Source organism: Aspergillus ibericus, assembly GCF_003184845.1.
Source record: "Aspergillus ibericus CBS 121593 unplaced genomic scaffold BO80scaffold_67, whole genome shotgun sequence".
Classification (NCBI taxonomy): Eukaryota; Fungi; Ascomycota; class Eurotiomycetes; order Eurotiales; family Aspergillaceae; genus Aspergillus; species Aspergillus ibericus.
In genome coordinates, this window is record NW_020292165.1 from 92,486 (window position 1) to 113,664 (window position 21,179).

General features: G+C 50.4%; 6 protein-coding genes across 6 annotated transcripts; 2 read left to right on the forward strand and 4 right to left on the reverse strand.

The window, feature by feature from the left end:
- Positions 1-878: 878 nt before the first annotated feature.
- Positions 879-1,690, reverse strand: BO80DRAFT_248800 (uncharacterized protein). The gene is made up of 2 exons (XM_025714622.1): positions 1,014-1,690; positions 879-932 (listed from the first exon to the last, which is right to left on the reverse strand). Exon 1 carries the CDS (start codon positions 1,582-1,584, stop codon positions 1,105-1,107), a length of 480 nt encoding a protein of 159 aa, XP_025570115.1. The 5' UTR covers positions 1,585-1,690; the 3' UTR covers positions 879-932; positions 1,014-1,104.
- A 2,871-nt stretch (positions 1,691-4,561) lies between these two features.
- Positions 4,562-10,196, forward strand: abcB (putative ABC multidrug transporter). Its single transcript, XM_025720516.1, has 15 exons — positions 4,562-5,034; positions 5,148-5,685; positions 5,743-5,969; positions 6,026-6,305; positions 6,359-6,592; positions 6,649-7,439; positions 7,491-7,653; positions 7,710-8,054; positions 8,108-8,231; positions 8,285-8,356; positions 8,404-8,519; positions 8,574-9,192; positions 9,250-9,330; positions 9,391-9,765; positions 9,823-10,196. Exons 1-15 carry the CDS (start codon positions 4,819-4,821, stop codon positions 10,061-10,063), a joined length of 4,422 nt encoding a protein of 1,473 aa, XP_025570116.1. The 5' UTR covers positions 4,562-4,818; the 3' UTR covers positions 10,064-10,196.
- Positions 10,197-11,265: 1,069 nt separating this feature from the next.
- Positions 11,266-15,532, reverse strand: BO80DRAFT_393266 (nucleoporin Nup120/160). Its single transcript, XM_025717246.1, has 3 exons — positions 14,806-15,532; positions 12,594-14,729; positions 11,266-12,544 (listed from the first exon to the last, which is right to left on the reverse strand). Exons 1-3 carry the CDS (start codon positions 15,443-15,445, stop codon positions 11,367-11,369), a joined length of 3,954 nt encoding a protein of 1,317 aa, XP_025570117.1. The 5' UTR covers positions 15,446-15,532; the 3' UTR covers positions 11,266-11,366.
- A 1,051-nt stretch (positions 15,533-16,583) lies between these two features.
- BO80DRAFT_429633 (uncharacterized protein) lies at positions 16,584-16,963 on the forward strand. Its single transcript, XM_025720517.1, has one exon. It carries the CDS (start codon positions 16,616-16,618, stop codon positions 16,769-16,771), a length of 156 nt encoding a protein of 51 aa, XP_025570118.1. The 5' UTR covers positions 16,584-16,615; the 3' UTR covers positions 16,772-16,963.
- A 1,069-nt stretch (positions 16,964-18,032) lies between these two features.
- Positions 18,033-18,791, reverse strand: BO80DRAFT_314548 (uncharacterized protein; the record flags this gene model as incomplete). Its single annotated transcript, XM_025715061.1, has 3 exons — positions 18,033-18,629; positions 18,675-18,692; positions 18,747-18,791. Coding segments are annotated over 3 exons (660 nt in total), but the record flags the coding sequence as incomplete, so codon positions are not given.
- A 1,290-nt stretch (positions 18,792-20,081) lies between these two features.
- BO80DRAFT_429634 (uncharacterized protein) lies at positions 20,082-20,658 on the reverse strand. The gene has a single exon (XM_025720518.1). It carries the CDS (start codon positions 20,632-20,634, stop codon positions 20,152-20,154), a length of 483 nt encoding a protein of 160 aa, XP_025570120.1. The 5' UTR covers positions 20,635-20,658; the 3' UTR covers positions 20,082-20,151.
- Positions 20,659-21,179: the final 521 nt, after the last annotated feature.

Genomic DNA, 21,179 nt, shown 5'->3' on the forward strand with positions numbered 1-21,179 from the left:
TGGACCGTACAGTACACATGAAGGCATGACATGACGTTAGTGCACAAAGTCGGAGCGCATAACAGGGGGCGTTCCGGCCCTGGGGGCATTGTGCCCGCCGGCCATGATTCATCCCGGAAGTTCGAGGTCGGTCTCGAACAAGATTCGATCAGAACTTTGCCTGTCAAAGAGGCGCGCCGCATCGACATCGAGCCCCACTCGATACCGAAAAAGAAAAGTACAAGAATGACCACCTGCATGCTGACCGGTAGTGAGAGAGAGAGTTGCGGGAAAAAACTCGGCGGAGTAGGGGACTTGGCTACCCTGATCCCGAGATTCGGCCAGGTCACCAGGGGTACCCGTCTTCGTACTAAGTAATAGCACGTAGGAGTTAATACCGCATTTGGTACGGAGTAAGTGGTCAGGAAAGTCTCGGAAAACAGGTCGCAGGTAAGAGGAGTAAGAATTGGGCAAGCTCCAGGTGCTACTAACTGGGGACAGACTGGACACGGCGGGTCATGGACGGTAGAGTCGCTTCTACTTGCTACGATCAAGGTACAAAAGTCCGGTTCCTGATCGGGAAGCCATGGCTGGGATTTGATTGGGGCTTCGGCGGCTCCTTGCCCTAAACACGGTTCAAGCCGATAATATACCCTGTTATGATTATGAATCTCAAGTCCAACTGAATCCCGGGTCTAATGGGCGTATGTCCCCCCACACACCCGCACAAACAGGGGCTAATACTCCTGCATAATGAAAGGTGATTCCTCGGAGAATAAAAGAATAAACACAAATCAAATAATCCTCGAAGAGGGGCTCGACTGGCACATTGGTTCTTACTTCACCCGGGGGTGAATACGCATTTCTCTCCTACAGATGACCCAACCTAAAGAGAGGCCCCCAGTTAAACGTAATTTCCGGGACTATGTTCTCCGCATCGATAATACACTTCTCTGTATGGAGTATGTTCAGTTAGGGCGGGTGGACTATCATAACGGGTAGATTATATTAAAGTTATTAACAGCGGAGTTTACCTTTTCCCGTTTTGGGTAGCAGAGACGGTCAGACCGTCGGAGGCTCGGAGCAAATCTAGTGACTCGAGACAAAGAATAATAGAATGAGCATTCATACTACGTAGCATGATAGGTTATATGAAGGCGATGGGTGAGCGTTCCTATAAGGTGGCCTATTTGGAAGCGAGAATAAAATAGACAGATCACCCAACATGGAGAGAGAGGGATTTTCAAAAGGCAAGATGACGAATTTACCTACGCCCGCAACCGAATCAGATGGATACTGGTAAGAGATCAGTCTACAGAGTAGCTGAAAGCTAGTCGCTATCACAACCTTCCTTCGAGACTGATTATGTACTAGACGGTACTCCATAATACTATCATCAACGGCATTGCATCGATTCTGCATCTGACACGAGAATTTCCGCCCTTGCCTTTCTGCGTGGTGGCCACTTGACGTGTACATATACCTACAGTTACAGCATACAGACGATCCCTGGTAGAGGGCATCAACCTCGCTTATGGATCGGGAATTGAGTTTCATAAATCCGCCCTGCAGTGAATTTGCGATTGGGTTGCCCATACCTCGCATCAAGCCCACTCATTGGCTGCCTAGATGGGCTTTTTCGAGGTCGCTTACGGAATTCCGGGTTCTGGATGGTTCCCGCTCGCGCCGCTTGGTTATCGCGACGGGAGATCGAAACTCTCCTAAATTAGCAGACAGCACGGAGGCAGTCTATGCGAGCTAAAAATCAATAACCATGCAAGGCTTGCAGGGGACTTGCGAGTGACTTAGACCATGCCCTAAGGACTCAGCCATGGACCTTGTGGGTACGGAGTTGCCAGGGCTGGTATAGTGTAGTATTCCTGTGTACGAACTGTTAGGTGGATTACTAGCTGCATATCACATCGGTTATGACAATCACCGCTCGTAAAATTTTCTTTGCTTTTGGTCGGAGACCGATTCTGCGTCATTTGAGATTCTGGAGGTGCAAAACCCGGAGATCGGTAGGGAGAAATCAAGGAAAACGGGGTCAGGAACGGGCGGGTAAATCCGGAGTCGATCCTTACTTAGTCCGGGCAATATCAATTGTTGATCGCGCTCAGGGAGCAACCAAGTGCCAGAGCTTCCGGAGAATAAGTGCGGCAGGTTTCATCTGAACCGTGGAAATGCTGATGATCGAATGATCCTGCCGCGGCGGGTCGAAACGACCAGCCTACCAACCATTTGGCGTCCCAAGGAAAAGACGTATCCCCCCGTAGTAACACGTAGTACTCCGTACGGAGTACTTGCTCGGTGGCCGTCAGTTGGCGGGAGGCATCCGTATTGCCGAGGGCAGGACAATACCGGTACCTACGACGTACAGTACAGTACCCAGAAGGAAAAGCATTTGTGTTGTGCATCGATGTCTTAATTGACAGTTCACTACTGCAGGCTAGAGAAAAAAGTAAGCATAAAGATGACTTGGCCCCGGCGTAGGCGTCTAGGCTTTCCAGGCTCGGATCTGAGAATGCGTTGGGGCGAAATGTCATTCGCATGGATTATCCTCTAAACGTAAAAGGGATAGGGGACTACTAGTACTTGGTAGTAGTTGGACTTAGCGGGAGGGAAGAAACAGGCAGACACTGACAGTACTTACTAGTACTGCTGTACTAGTATTAGTCAGGCGCTGGAGGTGGAACGCTCCAAGGCGGGTCACGGCAGCCGGAAGTCTTCCGCAGCACTAGATCCACCGCTGCCGCTGCTAACCAACTGAGGTCTCCCCCAAAGCCGCGTGTAGCAACACGCTTGGTGGTGGCTGTCCAGCTAACTCCAGCCACTAAATCCTTCTTCAAGATGCAAGGAATCCCCGCTCGATTGATTGCCTACTAGTCAGCGCCTCGCTAACCTAATTGTGTCCTAGTACTCAAGAGCTCCTTCTCATTCCGGTCCTAGTTCCTGGTCATCTGCCTAGTGCCTTCTCTTCTCCAGCATCCACGGACACCGACAAAGCAGGTACCAGAAGTCCACCCCTCGAGATCCCGGTCATGAACAATGTCTCAATTGCGATTCCACTTGTGGCGACCCGGCCCCTCCGTCCCACCTTAGTTCTTCAGCCACTGCTACGCTGAGCGCTGCTACATACGTACAGGGGCGACGTTACACCTCTTGCTATTAGCTTGAGTGGGTGCGCCGTTTGCCTTCAGGCAGCGGTCGTATTCATCCCACTGAGTACTCCGTACTCGGTACAATAGGGCGCTTTGCCACCAGGATACCACTGCAGTACCATGGGGCTGTAAATCCTCAGTTGACTGCTATACGTACCTACTTATGTACCTCCTGTCAGATGACTAGTGGGTAAGCGCCAGTCCACCATGATCTGGCCTGGGGGTGGAAATGAGCGCTATGGAATCGATCGCTTTGATTCGATGAGGACTCCCGTCGGAATCGCCATCGAGTGGACTGGAGGATACTAGCCGAAATGTCAAGTTCAGCTATTGCCTTGCTGTTCTTGGTAGGTTTAGAACTGCCATGTTGTGATGACGCCATCCGATGTCGACACACTCGGCAGAGGTAACGCGAAGGGTCTACAGGGAGAACTCTATCTGGTGTCCATCGTTGTACACTCCGTGTCTGGGTATCAAACCTCACTGCGGAGGGCCCGGCTTCGAAGCCTTGTAGGGAGTAAGATTCAATACTCAGAAATTGGCGACCAGTGGCGGCATTTGGTGTCAGTCGGGATTTGAAGGATGCAACTATGTGCACAGCACAAGAGCGAGCCGCCAGGTCACTTGCTCACAGCTCAACTACTCCCTCAGTGGGCAAGTTTCGGGGCAGAGGTGTGCTTTAGTCCATTATTTTCGATCCCACCCGCTCGTGGCTTTTTATCCACGTCTGACTGATGGGACAAAGATTTGGAAACAATGGCCAGGGGGGTATACTATGATTCTAGTGAGCTTGGCCATCGGGCCCCGTTAGTCTTCGGGCAGATGGGATCGTTAGCCCTGGGGCGGTGGGGGCAAACTACGAGCTGTGCTCAAATCGCACGGTTTGCATGTATCTAGTGAACTTCAGGAGTTCAAGCCATCAGCCCGATGGCTTGGTGGGCTTGAACCAAACTCGTGTTGACCGGTCACAGCCCCATTGACAAAGGTCATCATTACGTTACATGCGAGGGGAAGGAGAATTAATAGCCTATAACGCTCATCCGGGGCAAGAGGGCAAGCTGCGAAGAAGACCAGGGGAAAAGCAAACATGCATCTTAGTACGAAATGGATGGGGGTGGGCCGAATCAGCTGGCTCAGAAGCTCGCTTTCCTGAACCACCCATGGATGCGCTCATGCAGAGCCCATGGTGGATCTTCAGCCGAGAGCCCTGGCAATCTGCAACGTAGCTAATCGCCATCCTCGGAAAGTTTTCTCAGGGAAGGTTCCAAAAAATTAAAAAATAGAAAAACACATAAATAATAATAGGGAAACTGAAAATAAATATTTTTCAGAGGACAGCAAGCCAGGCCGAGGGCAAAAATACAAATGGAAAATGAGAATACCATGGTTATTAATATCATGCGAGGTCGATTTTAATAGTTCTCCCCCTGATGATGATGTATACCCATTAGGTACGAACAATTGTCAGGGACTAAAAAAACCGCAGCCCTGGGAACTTGGTAGTCTGGACTTCACATGCTAACCCAGGAAAAAGAAAGGGTCCCAAGTCACTATCAGTAAGGCTCTGGACATAAAATCTAGCGATCCACAGTGATTGCTTGTTGCTCTAGAAGGATTTTATTGCATCCCATGAAGGATACCTACCTCTGCGGTTGTAAATGGAATGCCGAGTGTAGGCATGGCGGCACTTCCATCATGCCAGCAGGTGGACAATACTCTACATATTCCTCCTTCATATTGTCGAAGTGGTTTTGATTTCTCGCTGCTCTTTGAAGAGCTGATCCTGGGGATCCTACCACTGGGTATTGTACTTGCATTGGCACTCTTTCGACTCCGACATCTGTATGGAAGACCGCGCAAAGTTGTATCTTCCTGGCTGGTATGGGCGAAGACAGTACGTACCGCACCGATCCCTCCCTCCCGAATACCTACCTACCTAGGTAGGCAGGCACGAGTACTACTTACTACCCCACGAGTCTGTGACTGACCATTGCACTTCATCCACAGGCAGCATGGATCGCCTTAGCGATCGTGCACTTGATCCTGACGGTCCTATGGGCCCTTCCATCGGCGTCGCGAACGGACGCCTCCGTTCCTGCGAGCGCAGTGATGACAGTGGGAATCCTTCTTTTGGGTCTGTTCTCATACGCAGAACATAACCTCTCCGTCCGGCCATCCTTCCTCCTCAGCGTTTATCTCGGTACGACTCTGCTATTCGATATAGCGAAAACGCGAACTCTCTGGCTGCGACATCCGGAAGACGACAATCAAGCTATCGCAATCATCATTTCTGTAAATGTCGGCATCAAAGTCATCCTCCTTCTCCTCGAGGCTACGGAGAAGCGACGCATCCTCAAACAGGAATACAAAGACTATCCACCTGAAGCTCTCGCGGGAATCTACAATAAGTCGTTTTTCTGGTGGCTGAATTCATTGTTCTATCGAGGGTTTTCCCAGGTTCTTGGGGTCGATGATCTGTTTGTCCTCGACAAGCAATTAGAATCTAGGAGACTGCATCAGATTTTACAGGGCGTCTGGGACGGGGGTAGGATCTGCCTCGCACACTATGAAGACTTGAGTCTAAAAGGCTAACAACGGGTAGACAAGGAGAAAAGCGAGAGATCATTATTGTTCGCCTGCTTGAAGGCGTTCAAATGGCAGGTGTTGGCTGTGATTCCACCTCGAGTCATGTTGGCTGCCCTCAACATATGCCAACCTCTATTGCTGGAAAGATCGCTATCATTCTCCGAACAGGCTGTGAACAAGAACACCGACAACATCGGCTATGGATTAATTGGGGCTTATATCCTGGTTTACACTGGCTTAGGGGTAAGTCGAGAGTATATACCTTTTACCCTCAAGTCTCTGACACTGCATGATTCCAGGTAACCATGGGCCAATATCAACATCTTACATACCGTTCCATTACAATGGTTCGGGGCGCAGTTGTTTCCATGATCCACGAAAAGGCGTGCACTCTAAGTACCAAAGATGCAGACCCTGCGTCTTCTGTCACATTGATGAGTGCAGATATCGAGAGAATTGTGCAAGGATGGCAAACGATGCATGATATCTGGGGTAACGCCCTTGAAATTGGTCTGGCGATCTACCTTCTCGAGAGACAGTTGGGATTATCTTGCGTCGTTCCTGTTGTTGTCGCTGTTGGTAAGTACCCCCTTCCCTCTTGCGAAGCAACATAGAGTTGACACTCCGTTTAGTGGCACTAGTAGGTTCGCTTATCGGGATGTCTTTCGTGATGTCAAGACAAGCTATGTGGCTTCAGGCTATAGAAAAACGCATCTCCTCGACATCCTCGATGCTTGCTTCAATGAAAGGTATTAAGATGCTCGGTCTCCAATCGGCTCTTATGACGTGTGTCCATAATCTACGCCTTGATGAGATGAGCATATCCAGAAATTTCCGGAAGCTCTTGGTCTGGAATATGGCTCTAGGTAAATCCAGATCTCGAGCTATTGTTTGGAAAGTCCACCCTAACATGATCCCGCAGCTTGGCTTACCCGCATATTTGCGCCCGTCTGTGCATTTGGTGCTTTCGTCGGAATCTCTCACGATCGAGGAAATGATGCCGCGTTGAACACATCCGTCGTCTACACGTCACTATCTCTGTTCTCGCTTTTATCGGATCCTCTCTTGTCCCTTGTTATGGCTCTGATGACCTACGCTGGGTCAGTCGGATCTTTCAAGAGAATTCAGGATTTCCTCGAGCAAGAAGGTCATACTGATTTCAGAGATAAGCCTTCCGCGCCTCCACAATATGCCATCGATGAAAAGGCACAGTTGGCCGTGGTTGAGGACACGGAAACTAGCACGAATGAATCCACATCAGTCTCTTCCCGATCATTGAAAGAAACCTTTCCATCTTCGTTCCAAAATGTCGTTACTATTCGCAATGGTGCTTTTGGTTGGGATGCGACAGAAGAACCGTTATTGAAGAATCTGACGATCGCGATTCCACAAGGGGGCTTCACGATACTGATTGGGCCCTCTGGCTGTGGAAAGTCAACACTACTGAAAGCTTTTCTTGGAGAAGTCCCATGCTTGAATGGAGATATCAAACTCTCTATGGACAGTCTCAGCTTCTGCGAGCAGACGCCTTGGCACATGAACGGGACAATTCGGGACTGCATCGTCGCAATGTCTGGTTTCGACAGCCAATGGTATAACTCCGTCATATATGCTTGTGCTTTGAAGGAGGATTTTGAGCAGTTACCACGTGGCGACCAGACCGTGATCGGAAGCAAGGGTGTTGCTCTGAGTGGGGGTCAAAGTCAGCGCATTGTAGGTGCTCGAAATGCTGTCGTATGACGGTAGATATTCTGACATCTATAGGCACTGGCAAGGGCAGTCTATGCCCGGAAAGAGGTTATCATTCTTGACGATGTTTTTAGCAGCCTCGATGCAACGACTGAGGAACATATCTTCCATCACCTGATTGGGAGCCAGGGTCTCTTGCGTTCGATTGATTCAACGATCATATTCGCATCTTCTTCTGGCAAGCCACAACTCATTCTTGGCTCTACTCGGTGGCAATGCTAACCTACTGAACAGTGAAACGCGCTCCCTATGCTGATCATATTATTGTCCTTGACAACAAGGGTCACGTCATAGAGCAAGGAAGTTTTAAGGCTCTTGATTCAGCCGGCGGTTACGTCTCAAGCTTCGCTCTCGGTCTTCCCGAATGGGGTTACAAAGCAGACTTTTTCCCTGCATCTGGTGTCCAAGTAGAGACGATAGCAAAGCCAGACAAACCGGAGACTGAGATCGATGCTGACACCCGTGGGAAAGGTGGAGACCTATCGATCTACTTGTACTATGTGCAAGCTATTGGCTGGATTCCAACCATTGTTTTCATCGTTTCAATTGCTGGTTTTGCTTTCTGTATATCCTTTCCAAGTACGACCTCTCTAATCTTTCTGTCATCAAGGATAACAACTAATTTGACACAGGCATCTGGGTTAAATGGTGGGCCAGCTCAAATGAAGCGCAACCCGGCAAGCACACCGGATATTATCTGGGGATATATGCCATGCTTGGTGTGATTGGCATGCTTTGTCTTATGATCGGTTGCTGGTCAGTGACAGTCGAATAGCAGCCGTGATCAAAGATAGCTGATGCGTGTCTAGGCAAATGGTCATCACCATGGTGCCCAGATCGGGTGAGGTCTTTCATCGAAAGCTTCTGTCCACAGTCCTCAGGTATTTTCTATCTGTCATCTAGGAGATACATGCTGACCCATCAATAGTGCCCCGATGTTGTTCTTCTCCAAAACCGATAGTGGTGCCATTCTCAATAGATTCAGTCAAGATCTGCAGCTTATTGACATGGAACTCCCTATCGCCGCTATAAATACCTTTGCGAGTACGTGTCATGGCCACACTAGTAACATGCCCTGCATACTGACATTCCTTCTAGCCTTCACTCTCTGCATAGCTCAGATGATCCTCATGGCAGTTGCTTCAAAATACGCCGCTATCTCCTTTCCCCTTGTCATTCTCATCGTCTATCTTATACAGAAGATGTACCTTCGTACATCTCGGCAATTACGATTCTTAGATCTCGAGGAGAAGGCACCACTTTTCTCGCACTTCACCGATTGCCTCAGTGGTCTGGTAACCCTAAGAGCCTTTGGGTGGCAACGCGCCCTACAGGAGAAGAATGATACATTGCTCGACCGTTCTCAAAGACCGTTCTATCTTCTATATGCCATTCAACGCTGGCTTACACTCAGCTTAGATATGGTGGTCGCAGGCATTGCCATCTTGCTAATAGTGCTCGTCGTGGTGCTGAGAGGATCCATCAGCGCCGGATATGTGGGAGTGGCACTCCTGAATGTCATCCAATTCAGCCAAAGTATCAAGCTCCTGATCACTTTCTGGACAAACCTCGAAACGCACATTGGCTCTATCCAACGAGTCAGGTCGTTTACAGAGGATGTGCCCTCGGAGGATTTGCCTACGGAAAATGATGAGATACCACCGAATTGGCCATCGAAAGGAGGCATCGAATTCAAGTCTCTGTCTGCAGAGTATAGGTGAGACCAGCAGCCCAATCACTTCACCCTCCTGTAACTAACCCATGTTGCATATAGGCCCTCTGAGCCCGTCCTCAGTGGTGTGTCTCTGTCTATCCGGAGTGGTGAAAAGGTGGGGATCTGCGGGAGGACTGGAAGGTAGGTTACCTGATAGGCGGATAAAACTCCGGTCGTTAAACCGCTAACTCATACCGTTAGTGGTAAAACATCACTCATAATGAGCATGTTCCGTATGGTCGACATCAGCTCCGGTCAGATCCTGATTGATGGCCTCGACATAGCCAGACTGCCACGTCGAGAGATCCGTTCGCGGATCAACGGGGTCTCTCAGAGCCCTCTTCTCATGAAGGGCAGCGTAAGGGCAAACGCCGATCCAACAGGCTGTTTCTCCGACGACGCCATTGCAAATGCTCTCAAGAGCGTCGGCTTGTACGCCAAGGTGCAAGAAAAGGGCGGCCTAGAAGCCGACATAGACGATCTCTTCCTCTCTCACGGACAGCAACAACTCTTCTGCCTCGCACGAGCGATCCTCCGGCCAGGGAACATCCTGGTTCTCGACGAAGCTACCAGCAGGTACGCACAACCTATCTGTCCAAGCAAACTGTTCCAATACTGACTTAACCCCACTAGCGTCGACGCCAAAACCGACGAAATCATGCAGCGGATCATCCGCGAAAAGTTCAGCGGCCACACTATCCTCACCGTCGCCCACAAACTCGACACGATCCTGGACTACGACAAAGTCGTGGTGCTCGATGCGGGGCGCATAGTGGAGTGCGGAAACCCGTATAACCTGCTCACCTCTGACAAGTCGCATTTCAACAAGCTTTATGCGAGCTTGATGATGGATGAACCGGAGGAGTCGCCCTAAGCTAGTGGGAATGGGCTAGCTCGGTGGCGCCAGCGGAAGCAAGGGTACCAGTACATATTATAATTCGTTTCTTAATATTACGTAAATCTAGGGTCAATTATAGTAGTTAATCTTGGTTCATGCAAGTTGCAAAGCTCCTCCGTACATTGCAATATAATTGAGTTTCGTTCATGCGAACAGTGAGATTTTAGCGTTCAAGGCTGAATACTGTTGAGATGTAATTCCCTGGCCTGGCCCAGACGCCGAACGGAGACGAGACGGAGAGACGGAGGACGGCAAGGTCCGACACCAAGCGCCTGCAGCTGCAGCACCATCAAGGAAGAAAACAAGGCAATTTAGCGCCCCCCTCTCCCTCTGCCCCTTTGCCCCCTCCTCAACCATGAACCAAACCATGAATGATGAACCATCCCAATTCCCTTCCCGTGCCCACAACCCACCCACTCACCGGTATATTCACCCGGCATATAAGAATGAACAATGAAGTAGATCTTTTCCGCTGCGCTGCCGCTGCTGCTGCATAATAATAGTACTGTGTAATAATAGTACGGTGTGGATCGGGTGCAGAATCAAGGAAGGGAATTACCAGGGTTCGTTCGTTTCATTTCTAGGGGAAAAAAAAATAAAAAAGGAAAATAAACAAATAGAGATAAAAATAAATCAACGAATCAAATAAGATAGATAAATTAGATGATTGGCGGAAGTAAACAGCAGGGCCCTACTATGGTAAAAGTAGTAGTAGTAGTAGTCCGCCTGACGTCATTCCACCCAGTAGAAACCTGCACGGAGATATGAACCGATAGGTGCGGAGTTTCCGTTCAGTACAGTAAGCTCCGTAGTCTAGTTCATGAGTGAGTGGGTGATGGGAGTCGGAAGGAACGAGACAATCTAGACCGAGACGAGCATAGTAGACAACATACTATAGTAGGTGTGCAAGGCAACTAACTAGGCAAGATCCTGGTTTCTGTGCCAGTCTAGCCCAATCTTTCCAGGTTAGCCGAGATGAAGGGATTCATCTAGATCTGGACGAATCGATCGAATGGAAGTGGGAGGATCGAGATCGTGGGGGGTCGCTGTCGGTTGTTCGTAACTTCGTATGTCTATGGATGGGGGAGTACTAGTACTTACTGGGTGATCTTATGTATTTGGTTTTACGGGATAGATACGGGGTATTGAATGTACGATGTAATAAAGAGACAGAAATGGTGTGGTGAGCTAATATTTCAGTAACATGTGGTACAACTAAACTAGTACGCCGCTCCGTGAAGAGTATGTATGTATGGATGGATGTGAAGGATGGGTGGTTCTAGGCGAGCACCATCGTATCGTCATTATCCGGGTCTCCGGCGGGGTTATCGTCGAGGATTCCAAATTCCCAGTCGCCACGCTCGATCCGACTGACGCGATCGAGTTCAGCTTGGAATTCGCGACGTAGGTGGTCCAGGGTCACGATGACTCGGCGTTGAGGGATGAAGGTGGCGGGGATGGAGGATTTGCTGTCCCGACGACTGGACGGACGGAGGGCGGTTGGACTGGCGCTGAGGCTGAGGCGCCGGTGGGAGTAGGGGTTGGGGGTAGGAGAGGCCGCTGGTCCGGCGGCTTCGGCGTCGTCCATGAAGACGTTGCCGTCGTCGTCGGGTTGCAGGCTGCGACGTCGGTCGGTGGAGGGGTGTGGTTGGCCGTCTTTCTCGACGAGGATGTAGGATTCGCTCTTGTCGACGCAGGCGAGGAGGTTGATGAGGGAGAGAAGCTCATGGCGGATCTCCTTGCTCTCTGGGTCGTCCTCCTCGGTGGGCCGGGTGTCGTCGGTTTCTCGAGATTTGCTGAGCACCAGATGGGTCGAGTGATCTCGAGCGTGGCGTAGGCGTTGGACGTTACGGTAGGCCACTTCGGCGGCGCCGCGGTAATCGCCCCGGGCGATGCGGTAGGCTTGGAGGATACGCTGGTAGTCGGGAGTGCTGTCGGCCCATTTGCTCTCCGTGTCGAGGTATGAGCTGAACGAGGTCTGTCGCCGAGCGAGCGATGACAGGATGTCATCCACGTGGGAGGCGAGGTTTGGAACCAGTGTGGTCGGGAAATGAAGAATCTTCTGTAGCCCAGCGGTACCGGGGCCGGAGGCGGCCAGGATGCCTGTGATGAGAGCGCTCAGAGCGGATTTCTGCAAGACGCGATCCTTGTATCTGGCGAGCGCCGAATACGCCTGGTCGAATTGGCAGTTTTGCAGAGAAGCGTAGAACAAGCGTGAGAGGAGGTCGGCTCGTAAGCTGGCGGCTTCCGCATCCTGCTCGCTTCCATGTTCACTGGCAAGTGCCTGGAGTGCCAGACTGGCAAAGTCGGCAACGTGGGAGAATGAGCGCGCATGTTCGAATATCGTCAGGATGTGCTGGAAGTATTTAGGAAGACCGTTGTGGAAGCAGTCCACGGAGACGATGTCGAGGAGGGTCGACGACATTTCATGCAAGTTGCCAAGGGGCTTGCCGCACGCTGTGCAAGGTTAGACAGGATCACTGATGAGCTAGGCAGGCGGACTTACAAAGGAGATACGCAGCTTTGCGGAAATACAAAGCCGCAGTATCGAATTCGGACATGGCAACGTAGAGACGACCCTTCACATAGGTCGCCCAGGATGTGCTGGCTTGGAAACGGAGAAAGTCCCAGGCAAGGTCAATGTTGTTCTTCGCAATGAGGTCGCATTGGATGTAGACCAGAGCGTTGGGGTAAGCCACTTCGCCCTGGCGAGTCACCCAGGAGAGAATATCCCGAATCCCAAGAGAGATCGTGTAGCTCTGAGGCAACCCGATCGCTTGACGGGGTTTGATGTCACTGGCAAACAGATCCTCAAGGATAGTAGCCACTCTCTCGTCCTTCTTCCGAGTCGACGAGTCCTTGGTAGGTGTGGCAGACAGATCATCAGTGACCTTGGTCGATCTGTCAGAGCACTTCCGAGAATGCGAGCTGAGCCAAGACATCATCTCATATTCTCTCAGAAGAGTGATGATCGTGACAAACAGGTCTGCAGCGTCAAAAGTCGAGTCCTCTTCCTGCTGAACCTCGCCATCGACGAAGAGAATGAGGTATAAGAGGTCTGTCAGAGTTTTGCGCGTCAACGAAATCGTTTCCTGAACACCGTTCACAATGACCTTCACACCAAAGTGAGTGTTGACGAGGTCCGAGTCCTTGGCAGGGAAGCCCAGCGGAATGGTATCCACGAGGGTGTAGAAGACTTCGTTTTGCAAGCTGAAGATATTCAAGTGCTCGTTGATAGCAGCAACCAAGCCATCGTAGGTCTTGTTGGAGATCTGTTCCCCAAAATCACAACGCTCGCGGAAAGCATCCATCCGATCCTGCACGGACGAGGAGGGCTCGGTGAAGAGCTCGGCTTCGAGTGCACCCTGGCATGCCACTTCGAGCTCGGCATTGAAGCTTTTCCGGAAGCCAGAAGCAACGGTCAAGAGATGAGAGGCCTGCTCGAACAAACTGCCGATCTCCGAATCCAAGTTCCGATGCCTCCAGCGATCAACGATCTTGGGTCCTTCTGAGCGGAGCGCAGGGCCGGAGTTGTGTAGAATGAGTTCGGTCGAGCTGCATTCGCGGATCACTGCACAGCTGTCGGAAAGGATCATCCATGGGGTTTCATGGTAAGCGTCATACGCAAGGGAGACCGGCTCGAATCGTCTCTTGTTGACATCATCCGCGATTTGCCAAAACTGGCGCCACTTGGAGTCTGTATCTGTTCGGTACCGCGTGAAGTCCATCCCATCCTCTGCATACTTACGGAGAGACACAGTCGCAGCAATCGTAGAGCACAATCTTTCCGCAAGCGGAGCACTCTTCTTCGCTGCGCCAGGCGAAGACAGCGGTCTAAGTGCTTCTTGATAGATAGAAAGAGCAGTCTCAAGAACCTCGGTCGAGAACCGGTTGGGCTGCAGAAGGAACTTGAGCCATTTCTCTGTCGGGTCTACCACATCAGATAACGCCATAACCGGTGAAAGCTCCTGTGCGCGGGAATCCATGACTGTGGACACCCAATTGGAATCCCAATCCGTCGTCAGAGTCTCAAAGTTGAAGTGCAGCGTGTACAGCTGGTAGAGGCTGCTGTTTCTCCACAAAACCCATAGCTCCATGCGCTTGCCTTCCTCGGCAGGCTTGATCTGGAAATCCGCAATGCTCCAGAACATACTCCCCGTCGAGTCCGGGTCCAGCGGCTTCAGTGCAGCGCCCGGGTACAGGTCCTCGACAATCAGCGGCGACGTCAGGCCTCCCTTGACAGCCCAGAATTTGAAAAGTCCGTCCTCAAATGGCGAATAAGTGACAACGTAATACCGGTATCCGCCATCAAGCGCACGCTCCATATTGAAGACTTTAACGAAAGACGATTCGGCTGGATTCAACGAGTATGATGATTCTTCCGATTCCGGCACCTCACGATCCAATAAGTCCTTCGTAGCGGCCAACTTGTTGGTGGCAAGGTTCCAGATCTTCAGGGTATGGTTCAAGCAGACAGCGAAAACATAAGTCTGATCGGTCGTAGTGGCGATAGCATTAGCGGTGCTCAATTCGAGATTGCGTCCCTTGAATTTGATCGAAGGCTGCGCATGCCATTTGACCAAGCCGCGGAACGACGCGCCCCAGGTTCTCTCGTCGAACGTGAGGGGAGACCAATGTGAGCCTGAAGCACATCAAACAGTCAGCATCGCGACTTTATATCATCGGGCACCAAAATCGTAACAAGAAAGGTGAATTACCATCATCACCAGACTTCCTGGTCAAGCGCAGAAGCGCGCCATTATCGAGGGAAATGAACAGCTCCAACGGACTGCTCGCATGCAACCGGTGCGGGTAAGAGAAAGTCAGCGGTGCCGGGATACACGTCTTGCACCAGTCGGAGATGTTATCGTCAATCGAAGCTGTCCTCCGGAAGAATTCAGGGCGTAGGGTCAAGGTGTGTAGATGTTTAGAGGCGGTGATCACGAACACGCTCAACGCTTCGTGGTCTTCCAAGTCCGAGAAATCGACACCCGAAGGAACAATCTCTTCGCCAAATTCCAAGCGCAGCGTCACATTGTATTCGTGATGCTCAATGCCAGCCTTGGTCAGGTCCACGCACTGGACCTCCAAGACCTTGCTGTCATCGACCACCCTCCACAGGAACGTTCGGGGGTAGACATTGCGTTTGCGGAAATAGATTGATCCCTGAGTCGCTAGGTATCGTCTTGAGAACTCGTCTTCGTCCTTTGCGACCGGCTCATCGCGGCTGGCGCTGGTAGTGATCGCGAATCGGGCGCGGCTTTGCGTATTCGCTTGGGTTGGGATCGGGATGTTGACGACGGTGTTCGGCGAGTGCGGCCGGAGGTCGACCCGGGTATCTTTGTAGATTTTTGCCATGTCGTGATGAAGAATGACCACCTTTCACGATCTTGAGATAATGGTCAATTCAAGTCTCCATGGCCGGTGGTTGTGCCTGGAGGGAGGGTCGCAACACGGCGGAAGCTGAAGCTCTTGCGGCACTCCAGAAAAAACAGGTCTTGGCAATCCTATTCATCCACCGCCTTACTCCATCTCCGCAACTGGACAAGATTACTTTGGATGGTTCGAGGAAATCACCATTTTACTGAATCGGAAGTACACATTTCGGCCCTAGTTTTGACCGTCTCATCTACATCCAGTAAAGTCGAGCATCGTACACGATGTCAATACGCTAGCAGGAACTGAGACTATTATTATGTATGCAGCCCAGTCATGCAAAACAATTATCATCATAAATCGTGGTCTAGAAATATAACCCGCCCTTTAGTCGTTCTCCAGGTCCTTGGGGCTTGGGTCACCAATGCCGTCTTCATTGATAGCGAAGAGGCAGTCAGATTCGGGGAGACAAGGACTGTCATAGATCTTGCAGACTCTGGTCTCACCCCGGCCCTTCTTTAGACTCAACCGCGTTGTGCTGGCATGTGCAATAATGTTACCACCAATTGGTTTCTTAGGATCGGGGTTGAACATTGCACTAGGGCCACCATCCACCTGGGCAACAACTTGATTCGTAATGACCACCGCAATACCAAACTCATCAGCCAGACGCTGCAGGGTACGCATGAACTTCGCCAGATGTGTTTGCCTTGAAGACAGTTCACCACGACCGTTGAAGTCTGTCCGATACAGAGACGTGGCAGAATCGACGATAAGGAGCGAAAAACGAGTTTCGCACATCATCTGAGAGGCTTGGTTGAGTAGCTGGAGCTGATGGTCTGAGTTGTACGCGCGAGCATATGCCACATTGTCCAACACCTCTTCTCCCACGAGCCCATATCGCTGTGCCACTGCCAACAGACGCACTGGCCGGAACGTGCCCTCAGTGTCAATGTACAGGCATTTGCCCTCACCTCCGCCCATGTCAAAAGGCAATTGGCAAGTGACTGCGAGGGTATGACATATTTGACTCTTGCCTGTTCTGAACTCTCCGAATATTTCCGTAATAGAGCCCGTCTCGAATCCACCTCCGAGCAGAGTGTCCAACTGTTTGGAGCCTGTCGTAATCGAGATAAGTTCGCTTCGTCTTGCATGCATTTCGGTCGCCGTGGTAAAGCCCATCGGTACAAGCTTGGACGCTATAGAACTCATAGTCAGACAAATCCTTTGCGCAGAAATATCCAGCGTCGTAAGACCGCTCACCCTCAGTCAAGACTTTGGTGGCTTTTTGCTCCGAAATGCCCTTGATTTGTTCTAATAAACGCCTTGGCCTGTATCACACCCAATGAAGCGCCCGTAAGCAAGCTGCAGAGATAGGTCGATGCTATACCAAGCTGGCAGGAAGTACATGGAACATACGTATATGCGATCGACTCGACAGTGTTGTAGCCCGCATCAACAAACAGTTTAATATCCCTACCTGTCAAACCCGCAAGTCCCTGACGCAGATATCGTTAGTATATACCATTTAATCCGTTGTGCTCTCGAATATTCGCATCACACTCTTTGTCAATGGAAGATGCTCACCTCCAGGGCTGAGAGGGGGGTGGGTGCCCCAGGGCCTGGAAGCCCATCGTCGTATTCATTCTGGGTGTCGTTGTCGGCCGTCATCTGCCTCGCAAGTTCTTGACTTTCTGCAGATTAAGGATCAGTGATTTTAGCCTCGCTGCTGAGCAGTTCCAGATCAATGCCACTGAGATCAAGCCTGTGGGACGCGGAAACACGCGTTTTAGTCGGTTGCAGTTTCCTGGTCTAGTTCAAGTCTCTTCCCTGGAGAAACCTCGAGGTATGATTTTGCTTCCGAGGGTAGGAATGGTTTTAAGTGTTCGACAGCCAGCAGTCCTTGATGCTAGTGTGGCAAATTACCGCGGTCGCAATTCCATTAGACCGTCATGTTGCGATTGTGGACGCGTTCCAGGCAGTCGCGACATCACGTGCCCGCCTATCAGCTTGTTGCCTTGGGGGCCCAGCTTACTATTCCTTGATAAGGTTGGCTTGCAACTATTTACTCTAAGTAGGCTCTAATTATGTTGTTGCATCGGCCCGTTACTAGAGTGCCAATCGTGATTCGCTCTGTATCACAAAAAGAAGTACACTCTGTCTGCGTTGGATGTATTCTGCACAACCAGATAAGCAGTAGCCTCGCACAATAGTCTGTCGCCATAGTCGGAGTCAGTGGCTAAGTAATATCCAACAATCAAGCATTGAGACCCTGGAATGTCGCTGTTTTCCTGCATGTATCGAAATTGGAAAGAAACAAAAAAGGTGTCATGTCACAATAAAAGATAACGAAGCAGTCTCTAATCTCAATCGGTCACGGCCCGGCATAAGAAGAAGGGTCTTGCGGTCTTGTCAATGATGCCGTCCTACGGGCTTCAACAGCCTCCTGGTTGATTGCCCTCAGTTGGTATATCTCGTCCGGGTTTGTTCGGATATTCTCATCGATAAGTTTGCTGATCCTCCGTCTAAAGCTTTCCGATGACGTGCGCCGGTGTCCTGGGCAATACTTAGCTTTTCGCGACAAGTCCAGGCACTTTTGTGGCTTACCCTCCTGTGTTGATCTTCTCTTGGAACTCTCGAATGGTTTCTTGACCCATGAGCTTCGTGCACCAAACCAGCCTCTTGATCGATGCTTTTCCGAGTTGGGGAAGCTCTCGCCTCCAATGTTCCCTCGGGCATCCAGCTGGGGAGAGCGGATTGTCCTTAAACCATATATGTCCTCGAGCCGTCCATGTTCGACATCTAATACCTTCGAAGGACTGCGTGGGTCAAGGAGATTTGAAGTGGTTACCGGCTGGTATGTACGCTCTGGTCCCTGGATATTCTCTCCTAGGGCCATCGTTGACATCTGCTTTGATGCTGAGGCGATACTTTCTGGTCTGCTTTCCGAATGAGCAGTGGACTGTCTTGCAGAGCGACAGTCTGGAGTCCATATGCCTTCCACTTGAATCCCCTTCTCAAGAGCTCTAGCGCCGAACGGTATCTCGCTTTGGTCGGCCAGCATAGGTTGCATCTCGGCCCTTTGCCGTGCTTCAGCGGTGGCATACTTCTTCGTCTTCCGTCTATTGTAGGCCAGAACACCAAATGAATAGAGCAGGACCAATGCCTTGACATATTAGCGGCATCCATGACACTCCGGTTGGTTTCTTACAAGAAGTCCTGCAAGCACCTAGTAGATTTATCAGCAATGTTTTGTGCCTTCGAATCTCTTGATGGGACCTACAAAGCTCAGCTTCTGCCAGAGTGCCCAGCCAACCCAGAGCTGCATGGTGTGTATTCAAAGACGTCCCTCGCCCGCTTTATTTGCCAAGTACCGGAGTAGGTAGGTGTAGGAACACGCCTCGTGGGATGTGGGCAAGCAACTTGTCGCAAGTGACTGTAATGAAGGAGCAGCTGTTCCTGTGCTTCTGAGGAGTAGAGTGTCAAGGCCAGCTAGGCTGCTCCGGATCTACACCCAGAGGGAGCTTCAGAACATTGCGTAATGTACTCAGTGAAGGCAATCAGAGTACAGAGACTATAAAATCAAGGTTCGGGGTCTTTCTTGCCAGCAGATTGACCGAGGGAAAGTGCAAAGAAGCTATCGAGGAAGGAAAGCAATTTGGCAGGAGCGACAGAGATATATGTCGCGTCCACTTCATGTCAATGAATATAGTAGGTTCTCGTACCGGTGAACACGAGATATGTCACATCGTGATCAATATATAATATGCAGTCTTCCATAGTGTCTTCATTTGGATGGCTTCAACATCTACAACCGGAGCGGTCGGTCTGATATATAAAACAGTTCACCGACCCGACCACTCCCTCAACAAGCGATGGAAAGAAAAAGACGTCCAATGCAACACCAAAGACACCCTATAAACGATCACTTAGTCTAAAAAAGCGAAAAGAACGACGTCCTTAAGAAGGGCAAAAAAAAGAAAAACAAAAAGAAGAGAATAGTAGTTGTCCAGCCAAACTGCCAACTTCCCTGTAACGGGACGGTGTAATCTGGCGACGCCATCCCGGGGTGGAAATGTCTCTGCAGAATTGCTTCCCTCAAGGGTCACTTCCATTGCTTAGCGCCTTGTAGCATCGTGGATTACTCGCACGAGTACAACGACGACCCCAGGATTCGTACCAGGCACCGGTCCCGCTGGCAATTACCTAAGCAAGGTTATCGACTTAACGGCTGACCTCCCACTGGACTATCCGTGACAGATTAAGAAAATTTACTTCTGTTGTAGGTTATAACCCATCTACGCTTAACATCCACTCAGTCTTTTAAACTTACCCACAATGTATAGCATGCAGTTTCTAGTTAATTACATGCCCTCTGTGTCAAGCTTATCCTCTGGTGGTAGCCTAGACTCCCATAGACTCAATTCTGATGTCTGGTCACATCCCACATTGTTTGCTACGATCGGCTGTATGAACCAAGCAACATTGCACCTAAGGATGCCTTCTTTCATTTGCCCGCTCTAATACTAACACGGAATCAAGGCAGAAGAGGCAGGTGAGGTTTGCCTGTACAAATAAGCCAGAAGACATTCCATTATCCCAATGATCCGGCATGCGAGTCAAGAAGCACCCCCAAGCCACTGCTCCCCCCATAATTTCCGTCGGAACGGCCGAGAGGAGAAACTCCGCTACTTCCTAGACCCCCTGCATTTCTTCCTCCCGATGAGACCACCCCAACGTTTGCATCGGCCAGAGCAGCAGTCAGCGTGGAAAGAACAGGTGCTTCTATTTGGGGAGCATGGGCCGCCACGGCTGTCTTTGCAGGTTCCATTGGCGCAGATATGAAAGTGAGAGCAATCCATATTGGTTCCACAACCAGTGACACAGTTGCCCCTTTCGCAAATCTGGCCAAGGTGGCAATGGAAATTGCTGTTGCATTGGGCAGCTGCTAGATCTACTTGAGCGGAATCGCCAACTTCTTCGCGGTTGGTATCGCTGTTGTCATCATGACCTTCGCGACGGAAAACGGAAATCAGATGGTCGGAGTTGTCTTCACAGTAGGGCACGGTGATTTCGCGTCTCAGACCCGTAGGAAGGACAGTGGCAGAGGACCCTCCGGCGATTATGAGTATGGAGAGGACCGAGACAACCAGAGTTGAGAGTTTAGGCATGGTGTCGCTGATATGAGTATAGACTAGGAAAGCCGCGTCAGTCTCAGGTTCTTAACACAGACTCAATAGATTTGCCACCTTGTGACAACAGACACGCTGCATCTATACGACAAACAAGGGAAGACTGACCAATAATCTTTTAGGTTATACACTGCGGATATCGTGGAGGCTATCAAAGAAGTGAGTGATGATGATCACGTTGGGCTGTCCCCAGATGACAGCATGAAGCTAGATAGTAAGTACAGGCTGGAAAGAGTATGTAGGGCAGTCACTGCTCTTAGTTACTCTCATTTGGCAAGAGCTCAGGTGGTAGGTGCCAGGACCTGTGTTTGTCTAATTCTAGACCATCGGGGTCGAGGATGACAGCCACGAAAATCCTTATGCAAAGATGAATAGACTGTGAAAAAAAAAGCTAGAGTAGATTATGTGCTTAATATGTGTGACAACTGTCAGTATCAGCAAATAGTTTCGTGGGCTCTTATATGATCTGCCTTTTTGTCGTGGATATTTCGAAGTAGAGCTGCAGCTGTTCAATCGAAAGAACT

Excerpts from the sequence above, each read along its gene's own strand:
- BO80DRAFT_248800 (XM_025714622.1), bottom strand. The coding sequence starts at position 1,584 with ATGCGAGGTATGGGCAACCCAATCGCAAATTCACTGCAGGGCGGATTT.
- abcB (XM_025720516.1), top strand. The coding sequence starts at position 4,819 with ATGGCGGCACTTCCATCATGCCAGCAGGTGGACAATACTCTACATATT. Across the intron at positions 8,055-8,107 it reads TTTCTGTATATCCTTTCCAA|GCATCTGGGTTAAATGGTGG; the intron begins GTACGACCTCTC and ends AATTTGACACAG. Across the intron at positions 9,193-9,249 it reads TCTCTGTCTGCAGAGTATAG|GCCCTCTGAGCCCGTCCTCA; the intron begins GTGAGACCAGCA and ends TGTTGCATATAG.
- BO80DRAFT_393266 (XM_025717246.1), bottom strand. The coding sequence starts at position 15,445 with ATGGCAAAAATCTACAAAGATACCCGGGTCGACCTCCGGCCGCACTCG. Across the intron at positions 14,730-14,805 it reads CAGGAAGTCTGGTGATGATG|GCTCACATTGGTCTCCCCTC; the intron begins GTAATTCACCTT and ends GATGTGCTTCAG. Across the intron at positions 12,545-12,593 it reads CAAAGCTGCGTATCTCCTTT|CGTGCGGCAAGCCCCTTGGC; the intron begins GTAAGTCCGCCT and ends AACCTTGCACAG.
- BO80DRAFT_429633 (XM_025720517.1), top strand. The coding sequence starts at position 16,616 with ATGCATTTCGGTCGCCGTGGTAAAGCCCATCGGTACAAGCTTGGACGC.
- BO80DRAFT_429634 (XM_025720518.1), bottom strand. The coding sequence starts at position 20,634 with ATGCCTAAACTCTCAACTCTGGTTGTCTCGGTCCTCTCCATACTCATA.